This window comes from Brienomyrus brachyistius, chromosome 2 (assembly GCF_023856365.1).
Source record: "Brienomyrus brachyistius isolate T26 chromosome 2, BBRACH_0.4, whole genome shotgun sequence".
In the NCBI taxonomy this organism is placed as follows: domain Eukaryota; kingdom Metazoa; phylum Chordata; class Actinopteri; order Osteoglossiformes; family Mormyridae; genus Brienomyrus; species Brienomyrus brachyistius.
The window spans coordinates 25,197,459-25,215,429 of record NC_064534.1 but is presented as its reverse complement, the minus strand read 5'-3'; the positions used below and the strand labels follow the sequence as shown (position 1 = coordinate 25,215,429).

The following is a 17,971-nucleotide window of genomic DNA, read 5'->3' as shown; positions in this document are numbered from 1 at the left end:
GCCTGGGTAGATTTATGCAGTGCGTGTAATCAGTGAATGAAATGTATAAAATGGTCCTACCACCTGCACAAGAAGTTAACCTTTCTGATAAGTGCACTACAATTTCAGACTAATGCTAAGCAATTTTCTGTTTTACCAATGAAATGCAGTGCCTGTAACTGATATTTTTCCTCAGTCCATTTAACTTGCCAGAATTGTTAATGGAAAAATACCTATTTTATTAAATGTGACAATGTAGTGTACATCAAGCTTATTGATTCAAAGCATTTTTGTTTGAGTAGTTTTACCCCATTGTGTAATTGAACTGCCTCCTCAGTCAGGATTTAGCAAGTCCTAGTTGCTCACTATTTTTGTTATTGTTTTGGAGGGGGTAGGGATTAGGGGAGGATGAGCTCATGTAATTGTCCACAGAGGAGCAGGTGCAAGAGAGAGAGCCATTGGCTGGGTGGGCGCGGCGACGCTGTGCCCCAGTGTGCAGCTATTACTCGCTGCTGACTCACTCTGCTACTGCTCCTGCTGCTGACATGCTCCTCCAAGCAGACACAGATGCAAGCCCTTGTGCCCTGCTGCATGTTGTTTTATAATGGGCTATTTCCATCTTGTCTCTAGTTGGTATCACGGGAAGATCAGCAAACAGGAAGCATGCAACCTGCTGATGACAGGTACTGTGTTCTTTGCACAGCGTCATCACCCTTGTGGTGGGAGCAGAGAGGACGATAATGACGCATGCTTTCAATGCGGCCAAATCTACCAATATGTCAACAGAGACAGATTCAGTATAAGCAAGACACATTTATCTTGACTATGAAATTCATAAAATTTAAGATGTCAGGCCTTGTCAGTTAGCCTACTCGCATAATTTTGCTAAAATAAGACAAAATGGACTGAAATATTACAACCAAAGGCCAAGTCTTACCATTTTAGATATTTGACAGACTTGAACAGGTTTTCAATACTTATTGTATGAGCCATGCATTCACAATTCAAATAAAAAAATCTGTAAGTCATTAAATGTCATTGTGCGTCATATCACAAGTGCACATCAAGAATTTCACAGTTTGGCTTGACCTTTCACAAACATCTGTAACTAATTTTATTCATTTATTTTTAAGTCGGGGAAGTGTGTAGCTTCTTGGTCAGACCTTCAGACAACACACCTGGAGATTACTCACTCTTTTTTCGCACCAATGAAAGCATCCAAAGGTTTAAAATATGCCCAACTCCAAACAACCAGTTCATGATGGGAGGGAGGTACTACAACAGGTACATTTCTGCTAATGATCGATGTAACATTTCCATTGCAAAGATTGTTTTTAATATTATATGAAATATTGGATGTGCTAGATTTTATGCTGGAAAAATATTTGAACTGTACTGTGTATGTGTTACATTTCTTCCCCCCCCCCCATCTAATTTTTTCACTAAGTGTTGATGACATCATTGAGCATTACAAAAAAGAGCAAATTGTGGAAGGGTACACCCTGAAAGATCCAGTATCAGTTCAGGTATGAATATCATTCAGACCTTCCTTTGAGTATATGGGTAGCACCTGTCCTTATTTATTCTGAAACATTGTGATATAGCTCAATTTTTGTTTCCTTAAATTTTAATTTCAAGAACCAGGAACAAGTACTCACTGACATGGTGGATGGCCGAGAAATCTATAACACAATTCGCAGAAAGACAAAAGATGCCTTCTATAAAAACATTGTCAAGAAAGACTACCTCCAATTCAATAAAGGTGCTTGAACATTTTATTTGATTAACCTCTGCGAATGAGTGTACTGTGGCCTGCATGAATTTCTGCTAACATGCTCTTATTTTTCAGGCAAAGGCAAGCGATGGAAGAACCTCTTCTTTATCTTGGAGGGGAACGATGCCCAGCTTATCTACTTTGAGAGTGAGAAACGAGCCACCAAGCCCAAGGGTTTAATAGACTTAAGCGTGTGTTCTGTATATGGAGTACATGACAGTCTGTTTGGCAGGTGAGAGGCTTAAGGCTTTGTAATGATTGGATGCTTTGAAGCAGCCATCTCATTGTAAAATAAAAATATTGTTTTGTGTTTATGATTATGTTATATGATGATATGTGTTTGTCTGATGTTGATTTTGGTTGTGCAAATTTTGTCTTTTTACAGGCCAAACTGTTTCCAGGTTGTAGTTCAGCACTTTAGCGAGGAGCAGTACATCTTCTACTTTGCAGGTGTTACTCCCGAACAGACACAGGTTTGTATTTTCCCCCCCATTCGACGATATTTCTATCCTGTGATAATATTTTGCATTTGTAGTGTCTATGTTTCTAATGACACATATCCGTTATTAGGATTGGATGAAATGCCTTCAGGTCTTCTGCAGCCATCTGCGGAAACCAATACAACCTACTGCCAACAAACGGCTGCGCCAGGTATCTGTTTTGAGCAATGTGTATGTGTCTCGAGCTCCATTCAAGGACCGCCTACTTTACTGATGTCCTCCTGTGAGCAGAAATACCTACGTACTCATTAAGTGCGTGAACAGTATTTAAAATATGATTTATGTCATAACGTCTGTCAGTGCAGAAACAGCCACTATGTAGTAAACTGTATTGTGAACAACACATCCTTTTCCCTTACAACGCTAAAAATAAGTTTGAATCTGCTGGGAAGTTGGTTTAATATCAGTTCTGTCGCTACCCATTTGCACGGAAACTGTAATAGTGCACGTCATTAAAGTTCTGTGCAAATTTGGGAAAAATAGTGTAAGAAGTGATTTATTAAAGATGATTTGGAATTTGCTCAGATCATAAATTTATTGGGCACTTTCATGTAGCTTCCTTATTTATGTCAAAGCCGCTTCGCATTATATTAATATCAGTGAAACGTGCCAGTAAAAAATTAAAGCGTGTAGGTAAGAATGTGCGTTCAGTTGACTAGATAATGGATATATTAATGGAAACCTATGATAGCAGTGTAAATGTTTATATAGTTTTATTTTGGGCCGTCCGGGGTCTTGATTCCCACTCCAGCCCTGACTACCGATTGTGGTGTCTGATTTGTGAACAAGGCATTCTTTTGAACCAGTTCTTTTCGTTGAATCAGTCAAATCTAGCAGAACCAGTAAGTAAATGTGCCAATCCCAGTAGCCTTTGTGAACAGTGTCTATTGTATTCTGTATGTCGTTAAATTAAAGCATTTTAGACAATATGTTTGCGAATCTCTTAAGGTACTCTATATTTTATCAGGCTTTTGGACTGACTATTCATATATATTTAAAATGCTATAACCCGCTTACATGATTGTTTTTCTTTTTAATTAGGTATGAGCCAATAGATAAATATTCACAAGACTCGGTCGCCAATAGCTTTTTATTTATCCTTCTGCTTCTTTTAATGTTTGGCAGATTCTGCATACAGAAGTGATATATACGTGCTTATCTAAAGTGCAGGAAAGTGAAATCCGGTTGAAAACGTTATGTGGGGACGCATGTTAATGCCAGGTGCTAACGGACGTATTTAGCATTGTCTATTTGTGATTGGATCACACAGGATGCATGTTAATACCAAGTGTGAACAGGACCTTAATGTGTGCACAAAAGTTTGATTGGTAGTGTATGTCCAAGTGCAGTATGACCAGATGAACAGAAAATTCTGAGGACCTCAGAAGAACAGTTGTTGAAGCTCATCAGACTGGAAAGGATGTCTAAAAGATATGAGCCTCCACAATCAGACTTCATTTAAGTAATAGGAAGTAATAGAAATTCATCGCAAATGGTACCCTTCTTATGAGTGGGTGAAAGCACACCATACACTGCTCAGATAATTGACAAGGAATAGAAAAACACTGCACCACAGTGGCTTTCATGGGAGGATGCCACAGAGGAAGCCACTGCTCTCCAAAAAAACATTGCTGCCTGTCTCAAGCTTGCTAAAAACCACCTGGATGTTCCACAGCACTACTGGAACTGAATGTTCTGTGGACAGATCAGACAATAGGAGTATGATTGTGTAAGGCTGCTTTGCTGTCACAGGACCTGGATAGTTTGCAATCACTGAAGGACCAATGAATTCCAAGTTGCAATATGGGAATTCTACAGCAGAAGGTTAGGGTATTTGTGATGTAAAACTCAAAAGACTTTCGGTCGTAGAACATCCAGAATACAGGAGTAAATGAATAACAGAATGACTGAAACATATGACCTCAGTCACATATGGTATGTGGCTGTGGCTTTATCTGTAGCACGCTGTTCAAGCAAGACATCCCAAAATATATAAGCACTGAAGCAATTTTCTTTAAAAAAAAAAAAAGTTGCCAGGGAAGGATGATTTGCTTTACAGAACACATTGATTCTGCCTAATGATTTGTAGACTTACTAAGTTTGTGTGGTCTTTAAGAATTTCAAATATGATATTTATCAAAACCAGTGCCAAATACTGTTTGATTTAGATGATGGAGATAATAAGAAAGACTTGCTTGCAAACGTTCTTCACGGTATTGTGATGGTACCTTTTATCAGCATCAGTTTTTTCTCGAGTCTCATTGAGTCAAAAGGAACGTTAAATATTTGTCGTCTAGTGAGTCTCGGTTAACATATTACTACCCTACAATTTGAACATAGTGCATACTTTTTGTTGACACGTTTGCATTCTTGTGAAATTATTGTCCAATGGCCAGTTTTTTTTTTACTACTATATCATTAACCTTTATCTTATTTATTTCAGGTCAGCAGTTTGATGCTTTATGTAGAAGAGGCCCATAAGCTACCGGTCAAACATTTTACAAATCCCTACTGCAATATCTATTTGAACAGTGTGCAAGTAGCAAAGACCCATGCCAGAGAAGGACAGAACCCTGTCTTTACAGAGGAGTTTATTTTTGAGTGAGTACCTCTACCCCATAGCCACCCACATAGTTCAGATAAATTAGGATACTCTGTGTCTCTCAGAAACTGCATTTTATTTCATTAACACAAAAACATATTTGCAGGAATATCTCAATTTAAGATTTTGATGTTTTTTTTTTCAGTGATTTGTCCAGTGAAATCAACAGATTTGAAATAAGCCTCAGCAATAAGACGAAAAAGAGCAAAGAAAGTGACATATGTAAGTTTTTTTTTATCAGTTTTATAGACATCTAACCCAACAATCTCAACTTGACTTTCCAGTCTGTTAGGCATGCATCAGCTCTGCTGTTACAGTCCATTCCATTTGAATGGGTCTAAGTGGCTTGTGCTGACTGCTAATGGCCTTAATTTTTGTTATATACTTCAAAAACACTGCAGCTCAGGTCATCTGCATTTTTGCAGAAAGTAATCATTAGTGACACTCTGTACATTTCTGCTCCTAGTGTTCATGCGTTGCCAGCTCAGCCGGCTTCAGAAGGGCCAAATGATCGACGAGTGGTTCCCTCTCAGCTCTCATATTCCCCTCAAAGGAATTGAACCTGGCTCCCTTCGAGTAAGGGCTCGCTATTCTGTGGAGAAAATAATGCCAGAGGAGGAATATAATGAATTCAAGGAGGTAGGAACAGATGATGTTCACTTCCGATATTCCGTTTTCCCCATTGAAATAATATTTTGTTTCCATGTAAATAACTATTATGCATTCTAAAACATCAGCTCCATATTCCCTAAAGATTTTCTGAAATTATTGTTGTAGACCATTCATATCACTAAGTGACTAGAATTTATTTTTGTGACTTAAATGGTTTAGTGAAATTATATTGGCTGCAACATATTTTCGTATTTCGAAGAAAATCCGATAAATTTGTTGTCATCAGTGAAATTTAACTTTACCAGTAAGAGAATAAATTGACCTATGTCTTCTGTTTCTTTGTAAGCTCATCCTGCTGAAAGAGCTCCACGTAATCTATGCATTGGCCCATGTCTGCGGGCAGGATCGAAGTCTTCTGGCTAGTATTCTGCTGAGGATATTCAGGCATGAAAGGGTGGAAGCACATCTTCTCAGAACACTAAATGACAGGGAAATAAGCATGGAAGGTAGTGAGATTCCAGCTCTGTTGTACAAATTCACTGTTGAATGTTTCATAGAATGTGCTGTCAAAATTTGTTTGAACCTTAAAGAATCTGTTTAAGATTAGATGTCTTTGAGAGCGTGAATCTGTATTTGCTTCATGACTATCTGTATCTGTAGGTCAATTGATTGTATATACATATTTAGTAAAAGCTTGTTTTGGATGAACAATGCTTGTTTCCTGGGTCTTAGATGAAGCTACGACACTGTTCCGTGCAACTACCCTGGCAAGCACACTCATGGAGCAATACATGAAAGCTACAGCCACACCATTTGTCCACCATGCTCTCAAAGACACAATTTTAAAGATAATGGAGAGCAAGCAGTCTTGTGAGGTAAGGTGGTACTTCTAGCTTAATAATTCCATGACTTGTACATATAAAGTAGCTTAAGATGTTTATGCTTTCAATTGTGAATTCTGGTTTGTATGTGATTAAATCTAATTTTTGCCTTTTATAAAATAGCATCTTAGTTTTCAATTTAAAACTGTTTTCACCAGAAAATCTGATTTTTCCCCAGAAAATCTGATTTTTCCCAATACATTTTTACCCAGTAAATAGTGAGGTTCTAAAGTCTCTCATTAAAAATGTCCACATCTATATATGATGGTGTATTAATACATTGTGTATATCTCTATGTTGTGCTTGGCATTGAAATTGGCATGCATTGTGATGCAGTTTTACTTTTTCGTGAATTTATAGACTTATTTTTCTCCCCAGGGCTATCACATAGATTATTTTCATAAACATGAATGTCAAAATGATTTGGTTATCGTTAACTCTTTACAGTATAATTAATAATTCACTTTTTTTCTTATTTTTTAGCTTTGCCTTATGGTATATAGGCAGTTAGGAATACTGCATAAAACTACCCCAAAATGCACAGAACATTGTTTGGTTACTTTTTCTGTTGGAATAATTACAATATGTAATATACAATAAGTAATTACAAATAAACTGTTTGCAAGTTACCCACAATCAATGTTTAAACACTTTACACAGTGTTAAACAGTTATGATTATTCCCATTTAATACATTAACATTATGTTAATGCAACCTCATATTTTTATTTACGTTTGAATTCTGTCGATTTCTTAGTTTATTGGGGTAGATTTTCCCTTTAATTAAGGGTCGGATTGGGTCTCGGCAATATGGGCTGACACAACGGTGCGTTACAGTGGGTTGAAAGGTTTCCAGTTCAAACACCGCGGTCTGCAAAATGGTTTTACCATTGGGCCCTTGAGAAAAGGCTCTTAACCCAAGGGACTGGCTGACACAGCTTTCTCAGTTATATATCCCTTTAGATAAAAGCATCTGCTAAATAAATGTAATTGAATTAACACAAAAGGAACTCAGATTAAATGACATTTAGGTGTCTTACTTTACCTTTGGTTCCCTTCACAATCAAATGAATGTTTCCTAATGTTTGAAGCATATTTGCTGATTGTTTAAAGTCTGCTGTTGATAATATGCAGACATGTATCTTTTAGCAAGAAATAACTTTAAAGTATAGAAAAAAAGCTTTTCTTGGATTTCGACATTTTATGCTTTGAAGTAAAGTTGAGTACAAAATGCTTAGCATTTATTTACAGTCTGATTTATCAGTTTAAATCAGGGCTACCGTCCAGTAGGAGTTGGAAACCCCTGGTTTAGATTAAAACCTACATTATTATGTTTCTCTAGAGTCATATGTTTTTGTCTATTTTTGGTATATGGAGAATTCAATCCACCAACAATATTTTGTATATAGAAAACATTCATGTATTTTATGCCAAGAATGACTTTGGTATTTATGGAGAATTAACTGTCTCATTGTGAGTAAGCAGTGCCATCTAATGGCTGTTTTATTGAGGAAAACTCGTGTTTTTCAGATCAGGAATATAATATGCTATTGGCAAGAGCTACCCCATAGACTGGGAGTTTTCATTAAGTCACTGTTTGTCATATAAGATTAATTTTGTTTTATCTAGTTCATTCAAAGAACCACTTCACAAAATTACATTAATATACTGCAGATTCATTTGCTTTAGAATTTTAATTCCAGTTAAATCAAACATAAACATTTGCTGACATTGTAGTAAGTGCAGTAAAAGCACTACTAATAGCAGTAATGTTCTTGCATTTAGCAGATTAAATAAAACGTTTATTTATTCTCAAACAGTAACTACTTGCAGCAACACTGAGAACTGTTTGCACTTTTGTTAAGGACATGAAACATTTTCCTGTATTTATATTGCTCAGCTGAACCCTTCTAAACTGGAGAAGAATGAAGATGTCAGCTTGAATCTGCAACATCTCCTGAACATTCTGTCAGAGCTGGTGGAAAAAATATTTATGGCAGCTGAAATCCTTCCACCGTAAGTACATTTCTATATGCTCATTCAGGGTTTTCACAAAGGTGAGACTTGGTGCATATTGTTGCTTTGTATCCTTTGACCAGTAAAAATAATTGTGACTAAGATAGCTGCAAGCTCAGAATGAGGTTCAAGTGTAAAGTTTAAAATGTTCTATAACCTTTGCATTTGTATTTATGTGATACTTGTTACTCTTTCCTCAACATTATAGGACACTGAGATTCATTTATGGATGTCTACAGAAATCTGTGAAAGAGAAGTGGCCAACAAATACAACAATGAGGACCAGGGTTGTGAGGTAAATTGTTAGGTCATTGATTGAAAATTTGTATGTTCTACAAATTTAAGAAAAAAAACTAATAAACCTAATTTCCCTTGTTCTCTTGTTTCAGTGGGTTTGTCTTTCTGCGATTAATTTGCCCTGCAATTCTAAATCCAAGAATGTTCAACATAATTGCTGGTAAGAAAATATGAATTTGATTTATATAGTTTATTATTGTTTTATCATAATCAAGTTTGATTGATGCACAGTGGTGATTATACAGAATAATTCTGTAACTTCAATTATTTGATAATTCTTGTACATCTTTGTTTCAGATCCACCCTCCCCTACTGCTGGCCGGACCCTCACTCTGGTTGCTAAGTCTGTTCAAAACTTGGCAAATCTGGTTGAATTTGGAGCCAAGGTAAATTAAACCAATAAGGGACTTTTTCATAGTACTGAATACCTGTGCAAATATGGTTTGTTTGTGCATTACTATCATTTGTTTCATTGGCTCATTTATCACAGGAAAATGTATTTCCCTCCTCAGGAACCATATATGGAGGGGGTAAATCCATTCATCAAGAACAACAAGCATCGGATGATCATGTTTCTAGATGAACTGGGGGTGAGTATCTCTTATGACTAGGTGATATAAAGTAATGTGCAAAATTTGAATTGAAAAGTGTGGGGATAATATTAAGTCCTTGAGCACCCCCCACTAACTGCATACCACTATTATAACCTTCACATACACTGATGATACCTTCACATACTGTATCAGGGTGCTACAAAATATATACCAATATGTGTTTTTTTATTGTGCAAGAAATGTAGGCTAGATGGCTGAACTGAAAGCCAAATTCATAAATCTGTTATCCTGCTTTGTGTGCAAGTCTACTTCCTCAACAAAGGAGTTAATCAATGGTTAGTCACTGTTAGGTATCAACACCAGTTTATGTGTCATATCACCCAACCTTAGTATCTATATCTATAAACATTATAGTAACTTGATAGTTCATTTACATGGGGCTGGGTGATTTTCACTGATACCCTGTTTCTTGTACATTTATGTAGTCATTCATATATATAGCTATATAGGGCTGGGCGATATATCAGGTTTTTATGGATATATCAATATATCTTATACAAGATATATGATGAGACGATATCGTTTATATCGATATAGTTTGTTGCTTTAAAATTATATTTATAGCACCGCCACTTCCGCCTATTTCTCCTCACCCTGTCTGTCTCTTACAAAACTGTGCCCTGTCCCGCCCCTCTCCCACTCTGAACACAACCAATCTCTCTCACTCACTCTCTCACACACTCTCTCACACACACTCACTCACTCACAAGTCCTGCATGCAGCGACAACATGGAGACAGGCACAGACACGAGGCAAGCTAGCGAAGAAGAGCCGGGGGCTATTTCACGAAGTAGGATTTCTTGTTTAGCCGCATAACTTGTCAGATTTAAGGTAGTCTGAGCTACATTTAAGTGGACAACTATATAGTCCATTTAGCCCAGATTACCATAAATCCAACAAGTTATCCTGCTAATCAAAAAATCCTGCTTAGTGAAATACCCCCTTGGTTGGTAAAATAATATATGCCGATGTTCTAACATTTTATCCTAACCTATAGAAACGTCCTACCTCACTGTGCTGTGCATGCGCACAATGAAATCAAGCCCCTTTTCTCGTGCTTGAAGAACCGCCTATGACTCTCTTACTTTGCATTGGAGTTATGGCTTATTTCTGTGTTTTCAATGTTCATGCATTTTAAATGTTTTATTAAATACATTGGTCACACTTTACTGTAACATCACGCTGATTTATTATGCTGTATGTTGAATCACCTGACATGTTTTAACACATAATTTTGTAAAGTATTTCAGACTCTCAATGCCTGCTTACGTTACATTAGTTTGTGTTTTTAAGACAAGTTACGTATTTTTTGGACTATCCGCTTTCAGTTTCAGCTCATAAAAATGACATTTTCGGTAGGTAGTACCAATCGATAGATATATCTGTTGAAATGCAGTAAAGTAGGACAAATATTGACATTTTTGAGCCATTTCTTCATGTACATGTACAGCTGTCTATAAATAAAAGTGCCCGTGTGTCATTGAGGACATTTGGCTCTGACTTGGAACTGTCTATTTGTTATTACTTTATGGGAAATTTATTCTATATTGCGGTTTAGCTAAAAATATCGATAATATGATTTTCAGTCCATATCGCCCAGCCCTACTGCTATATAGTTGTACATCATGTCAACTATATAATATGAAGGGGAAAAGGAAGGAAAGCTCACTTGTTCCCCTGGTCAGAACCTGCACGTGCAAGAAATGTTTACAGATGTGACCTACATTGACTGATACAAAGAGGATCTCAGACATCATTGCAGACCTAGAACAGGGGTCAGTAACCTACGGTTCTGTGGCTGTCTGCATGCAGTTCCAAAGCAGACTATCATGCACACATACAGTATGTACTACATTGACAGTCGAGTGGTATGCTTCAAACAAAGTTTGTAAGTACGGAATAGTATTTGAGTACACCCTTATGTGTGGTGAGAACATTGAGATGTTAGAGTTGAATGGATAGAGGCATATGCATTCACAGCTACTTCACCAGGTTGCCCCATGTGCCTAATATTGCAGGACAAAAAAATAAATTATGATGTTACGTGTCAATAATTGTGTGCCGAAATATTGTGGTTGCCTAAATAATATGCCTGTTTAATCACTGTTGCAATTGTAAGAAAGGTTGATTACCAGTTCAATGTGATTTTTGTGCATGTTTGTTTTCTGGAGTGTATGAAGACACCTTGATTTTCAAGCAAGATTGCAAACCTTCATTATTAAGACTGCTTTGAAGTTCAGCACAGTTGCTGTCAGTTTTGTGACATCTCAGGAGATAAAACACACAGTGTTGAATGCTGAATACATTGATAAACACTCTTCAAAGTAGTGGAGAACCTGTTTACCGATTTAAAAAATGATAATCATATGATTAAGAAATTTATGAGCATGCCATTATCTCTCTAAAGCTCACCAAACATTGAAAATTATTTTATACTTTGTTCTTGGTGTCATATAAAAATGTTAAATTGTTTAGAATGAATTTCTATTTCTAGAATGAGTTTCCAGTAAAATTCTGCGGCTCCAATGGTTTAATAAAAAAAAAAAAGCCCTGTTGGCAACCCCTGATGTAGAAGCTCCACTTAGTCAGAATATTAGCCAGACTATAAACTTAGAGTACAACAGATTGGCAGAGAAGGCTGCAATAACCCTTCACACAGATCGCAGACTCTCACATCTGTAATCTGGGCTCAAAGGGACTCTCTTACAGTTGAATTATAATGATGGTCACTCACAAAGCAAGGTTGATCATTTAGAAAAGCGCAAATTATAATTGATTAGTCTTTAGGATATTGCTTAAAAAAAGTACACCATTTCCAATTGGGTTGGTGATTGCAAGGGTTTCTGTAATGTGTGTGTGTATGTGGGTTGATAGCAAAACCAAAGTGAAATCACCTTTAATCAACTTAACACTTTGTTTTCCTTTGCTACTGTAGAACGTCCCTGACCTCCCGGATGCTACAGAGCACTTTAGGGCTGACCTGTCCCGAGACCTTGCTGCTTTGCACGAGATCTGTGGGACACATTCAAATGAGCTTCGAACGCTGAGTAATGAGAGAGGGGTGCAGCAGGTTTGTGTCTGCTCTTTTTGCGGTGTAACTTAGCAGTGAATGCCTTGCCGTTGGTAGCAACTGGGGCAGAGACCATGTCTATTTAAAGCAGTGCTTTACCGAATTTTGACTGACATATCCTCCCTGTTTGTTTACATTTATGCAGCATGTGTTGAAAAAGCTTCTGGCAATCACTGAGCTCTTGCAGCAGAAACAAGTTCAATATTCAATGTCCAACAGCATCAGGTAGTAACCGTTCTGAGGAGTTGCATCTGGGACCGAGCATGCTCTACCCTCATCACCTTGGCAACCCAAGCTGCATTACTTGCCCATTCTTCCTCTGGCACACGAATGCTGTGCCCTGTGCCACATGAGCTATGCAGCAAGTGACAGATCCAGGAAAGCCTTGCTTTTTTTCCCTTGCTCCCATTGACTTTTACAGCTGAATGTGCAGGAATTGTTTTGTATTATGTAACCCTGTTGATTTGTTGCTTGGGTACACATCTCTTTAAAAAGAGGAGTAATAAAGCTTAGTACACCTAAGACTTGAGTATTTTCAACAAATGTTGCCAAAGTGTAATACCATCTGCTCAAGAGGAATTTTAGCTGACAGGATGCTACCGTGAGCTTTTTTCTTAACTGGATTATGAGTTATAATGGTTTTTATACTGTAATTTGTGATTGATTTATTTTATGACATACACAATAGTGCATTCTGAAATTAGAGGTTTCCTATCTAATAGTCATATTTTTTTGTTTTTGACTAATTTAGACGGGAAAGATTTTGTGCATTTTATATTGCAAAACTTGCTGGAATCATAAGTATGAAACTTTTGTCCCCCGAACTTTTTCCACAGTTTTGTTTGGTTCAGTCTCCCTTGAACGTTGTCAATGCCAGAGAAACATAATCAAGAGAAATAAAAAAAAAAAACTTTGTACACTGTTTACAGCCATAACTTCTGAATGAACATTGTATCAGAAATTTGTGCACTTATTAAAACAGCTTTGTAAGTTACATTGTTGGAGTTTTATTAATAGTTCAGGTAATACAAACTTTAGTATAACCATATGCAACATTACATGTATTTAAAATTAATGATCCCTAGTATTTTGAAGTCAGGTTTGAAAGAGAAAACCAATTAACCAATGTATTTAACATTGCCTATAAATTTAGAACTATTATGTTCATTTAAATGGTTTTTCAGCCAATACATGTTTGACCATAAATCTCAGGGTTGCTATGATTCCAATAATCTTATTCAGTAGAATGAAAACATTTTTTATCAGGGTTCCCCAGTTCCAGTGCTGGTGGGCCAGTTTGCAACAGTTTGCTTACATCTTAAATCAGCCAGTTATCAGGTTAAGTACCAGCAATATGTGTCCGATCAGGGAAATCTGCAAACTGTGTTGGATTCTGGCCCTCAAGGACTGGAATTATGACATATGTACAAATTGAAATGTACAAAAACTTTATTTCTCAAAAATATTCCAAATGTACACAGGGCAATTCTGTCACCTGATGTAGCTGCTACTGCGCAGTATTGGAAAGACTGAGGTAATACACCAATATGTTAAATGTCAGTGTTCCCAGAGACGGCTCCCGATCATGTCATCAAGTACTCTAAATCCTCATCAGTCCATTCCTCCTGGAGAAAAACAGTTTGCTTTATTAGTTGTGATTGTCTATTGGTAAAGATTATGAAGCAACTAAACCAGAAAGAATACAGTAGTAAAAAATTTGCAGCAGTCTAAAACCAACCTCCTCTGCAACAGGATGCTCTTTTGTGACATGATCATCATCTTCATATCCTCTTTTCCGTTTCCTACAGAAAAAAAACAGTTAATCTAAAATGTGAATTGTGATTGATAATGTATTTAAATATAAAGTGCAAACACCTAGAATGTAACACCTATACTGAATTGAGTTTTGGGCTGGATATACTGACTGATGCTCAAAATGACACGGGTTTCAAGTAATACATTTAACCTCAGTGTTACTACCATGTTGCCCTGTTAATTTGGCAGAAAAGTGTTTCACGATAGGTCTGTTAAACTTAGAGATTTTGACTGCGATCGAATAGTATGTTCTTTTGTCTTTTTCTTAACCACTTTTCATTAACCTTGACAGAAAACATGAGGTGAAACACGGTGATAACACTGTGAAAAATCAGTCACAAGACAAACAAAATGTGACAGAGAATTGTTGCCCATGTTCACCTTCGTGTCCACACGCATTTATCAGCATGCATCTCAATTATTGTATGAATAAAATAAAATTATGCAAGATTATGCCTATAAATCCACAAAATATCATTCTTCAGTTTCTAACGTTGAATTAAAAACATCTGACTAAAAATGTGTCACCCCTTTTTCATAAAAGACAGACTTCTGTTGTATAGTTAATAGTACTATTATGATCTGCAATGATGGTGCATCGCTTTAAATGTTTCTGCTGCAAGGAATTGTGGGACGGCATTATCTCCATAAAGGATGGTCCAGTGTTCCCTGTGCTAAAGGAGATAAGAGAGGAAGCGCTGAAGCACCTTTCCTTTGTATTTTAGAGAACTGGAACAGTTATAGACTTCTGGGTAATTTCACTCAATATTCTTTTTAAGCAAAAAAAGATTATTCAACCACAGTCTTTGACTTTTCAAAAATAACCTTAGAATAAAAGTAATACTTACGGAATTGTGTTGACGAATTCAGCATGTATTCTTTCAAGCTTCTGTTTGTACATATTGACCTCGTCTGAGTTGGGAAGCTCATATTTCTTTAAGAGATTTTTTATTCCTATGAAGAAAAAGGGTTAAAAATGCAGGATTTCAATGAAATGTAAGCAAGCTTAGCTTTATAAAGCATGACACTGCTAATCTAATAAAAAAAAGATTTATTTATTGGACAGCATAATCGAAAGGTTGAATACATACGTCTCATTAAGTCAATCATCTTGCACAGGGTTTCCTTGTCTTCTTTCAAACCCAAGCATTCTGTCAGGTAACTAGAATATTATGTAAAGTGCAGGTGCATATAATGGTCCTTTAATCAATGCTTTAGCAATTTGTATTAAAACTGGACATATGCTGACATGCTATTAAGTATTAAATAATACTGTACATAAAAATACTGTATATCAAAAGTATGCAATTGTCTAACAATACGTGAAGTATAAACCTTTCAATGCTGAGGCAGTACGATGGCATTGTTAATTTCAGTTATTACATTTGTATGAAAAGCAACTGAAATTTTATTTTATAGCTACCACCTTAGACATCTATACTAACTGTCAATCACCGCTGGACCAAGCTATTGCCTTTTTATTAAAAGTTCTGAGAGTGATTAAATGGCCATGCATGCTGACCTTTGATTCAAAAAATATATATATATTTGACCAAACATGAATTCTTACTCCATATAGAATGAAAGTTTAAGTATCTTACATGACAGACAATATGACAACAGAGCATAAAACCCACCTTTCCATGCTAATGCCAGCCCGAGAAGCACTATTCAGCACAGCGGTCAAAGCAATCTGTGACGGAGAGCAGAGAAGACCCGCATCTGTCATAGTAGCACGGTTAAGAAAATCATCAGCGGTTTTCCTTAGCATCTCTGGGTTCTCCAGTGTCGTATATCTTGTCTGAAGGGGGACAAATACAAGACAAATTAAGATAAATATATATATAAATATGCTAAATATACAGCCAAACAGAAGTTTGACTACTTTTTTGCAATGGCTGCAATACCATCAAATCCAGATAGAAGTTACCTTGAGGTCAATGAGGAAACCCTCTAGAGGTCGGTAGGGGTTGTGCACCACCAGGTGGAAATTTAGCTGCTGGATGAGTAGTAGTTCATACTCAAGGATCTGTTCCAGAGCTTTTTCCTGTCCTGCAGCTGTCTCCGGCAGATTTCCAACGAACTGGCTGCTCGACACATTAAACTCATCTACTTTGCAGGCCAGGTATGCACAGGTAAGCCTGCAGAACAGAGAGCATACTTAAGAACTACCACACTGATGCACAATACTGTTTACTTCATGTCTTGAAAAAAAAAACTAGTACCATAGTTCTGCTTGTTTTTTATGCATTTGTATAGCAGCTTTACTATTTTGGTATTACATTTACTATTGCAAAAAGGAAAGTTTTAACACTCACATAATAATCCTGGGATGGTACTCCATTACTGAGTTATGCAAGTAAAATCTTCTAAAATACATAGCTGCTGTACCCTAGGAAGATGAAAACGGCATATGGCATCAATTTGTTTTTACAAAAGTTGCCTAATAATCATTTAAAACTGTTGAAATGTGTTTTATTTATATTGAAAAATGTATTCAACAAATACCACAACAGATTTTGGCATCACAGGCTTGAAATTAGCACAGAATTCGAGAAGTCTCCTTTCATAGTGTCTGAAAAGCACATCTTCCTCGAAAGGATTCAAAAATGAGGATTCATCCAATCCTGTCAATTCCTTGTTAAAAAACAAATAGTAATGATGAGAAAAGTATTCAGCAGGAAAGTGAAAAGATGATGTCATATATTTGAAGCGAATAATTTACAGCAAAACGATTCTGACACTTTGTCAAATCTTAGAAATACTGACGGTAGATGGACGGATACTGGCAGTGTGTCCAAAACTATTACTGAAAAAAGCACAGTGCTAAATGTGTACAATACATTTTTCTTACCTTTCCACTACCAAGAACTTTTGCACGAAACTTCTGATTGGCTTGAAACCTAAGTTTCTCTAAACATTCTTCATTTTCAAATGTCCAAAATTTTTTCTGTGAGCTATTGTGATACATTGTACCCTGCAAAACACACAGAATTACACCATATCAGTGTATCATATTTCAAAGGAACAACAACAACCAATAATAATAATAATACTTATAAAAAAAAAATCTCGAATATTTTTCATGCACGTAAAAATAAATACGACATAAAAACATATCAAAAGTAAACCATGTGAATTTAAAAATGCAATCATACAAATGAGGCTGAAAGGGCATTTCTACAAGGTATTATAGTTATCTGAGAGGAATCGTGAAGTACTACGCCCCACTTGTTCGATTGCGCTTTTGCATGAAACAAAATAAAAGAATGCATGTCAACATTTCACCTTGCTTTTTCACTTGCTTCAAAGACTAAATCATCTACACATGGCTGGAACTCCTCAGCAGTTACGTTACATATTACAGCGATCGCTAATAAATCCTGAATAACACATAGAAAGCTACTGTATATGAGTATGAGTGTTAAATACGTGCGCACATCTCAAATGATTCCATCTTTTCTTCGAGCGAAACTGATGTTTTAACTCTCCTCTCTGCGACAGTATAAATAATGAAAGTTATCCAGTATGTGTGTGCTGTACCTCACTATTCTACTGATATACACAAAACGGTTGTATGCATTCTTTATATAATAGCATTAAGATATATTTATATTAGCTAGTAGCTGAGGTGTTTGGCTATGCTTTTTTAAATAAAATAAATCACTTACCTTTGGCTAAAGTCGAGAATTATACGAAACGCCAGATAATATTTAATAATACATGACCACCCTAAGCACAAGAAGCAAGTAATACTGTCGTGTATTACTCAGGCACTTTTTGGACAGCAGGGGTCTTTCGAGTCATGATGA

General features: G+C 36.5%; 2 protein-coding genes across 2 annotated transcripts in view; one reads left to right on the top strand and one right to left on the bottom strand.

Annotated features, from left to right (window-relative positions):
- The window catches only part of rasa1a (RAS p21 protein activator (GTPase activating protein) 1a), a 24,645-nt gene extending 11,307 nt beyond the window's left edge, over positions 1-13,338 (top strand). Inside the window, exons 7-25 of the mRNA XM_049002481.1 lie at positions 610-662; positions 1,113-1,263; positions 1,427-1,505; positions 1,618-1,741; positions 1,829-1,985; positions 2,139-2,226; positions 2,324-2,404; positions 4,697-4,854; positions 5,001-5,077; positions 5,322-5,494; positions 5,814-5,973; positions 6,200-6,342; positions 8,248-8,363; positions 8,572-8,658; positions 8,753-8,820; positions 8,958-9,046; positions 9,173-9,250; positions 12,210-12,344; positions 12,490-13,338. Coding sequence (XP_048858438.1) covers positions 610-662; positions 1,113-1,263; positions 1,427-1,505; positions 1,618-1,741; positions 1,829-1,985; positions 2,139-2,226; positions 2,324-2,404; positions 4,697-4,854; positions 5,001-5,077; positions 5,322-5,494; positions 5,814-5,973; positions 6,200-6,342; positions 8,248-8,363; positions 8,572-8,658; positions 8,753-8,820; positions 8,958-9,046; positions 9,173-9,250; positions 12,210-12,344; positions 12,490-12,573 — 2,101 coding nt within the window. The 3' untranslated portion in view covers positions 12,574-13,338. The remainder of the gene's footprint in view (positions 1-609; positions 663-1,112; positions 1,264-1,426; positions 1,506-1,617; positions 1,742-1,828; positions 1,986-2,138; positions 2,227-2,323; positions 2,405-4,696; positions 4,855-5,000; positions 5,078-5,321; positions 5,495-5,813; positions 5,974-6,199; positions 6,343-8,247; positions 8,364-8,571; positions 8,659-8,752; positions 8,821-8,957; positions 9,047-9,172; positions 9,251-12,209; positions 12,345-12,489) is intronic.
- Positions 13,328-17,971, bottom strand: ccnh (cyclin H). The gene is made up of 10 exons (XM_049002525.1): positions 17,831-17,971; positions 17,014-17,136; positions 16,668-16,796; positions 16,478-16,551; positions 16,090-16,300; positions 15,797-15,960; positions 15,251-15,321; positions 15,008-15,113; positions 14,083-14,146; positions 13,328-13,969 (listed from the first exon to the last, which is right to left on the bottom strand). The coding sequence occupies exons 2-10, from the start codon at positions 17,128-17,130 to the stop codon at positions 13,928-13,930; spliced, it is 978 nt and encodes a 325-aa protein (XP_048858482.1). The 5' UTR covers positions 17,131-17,136; positions 17,831-17,971; the 3' UTR covers positions 13,328-13,927.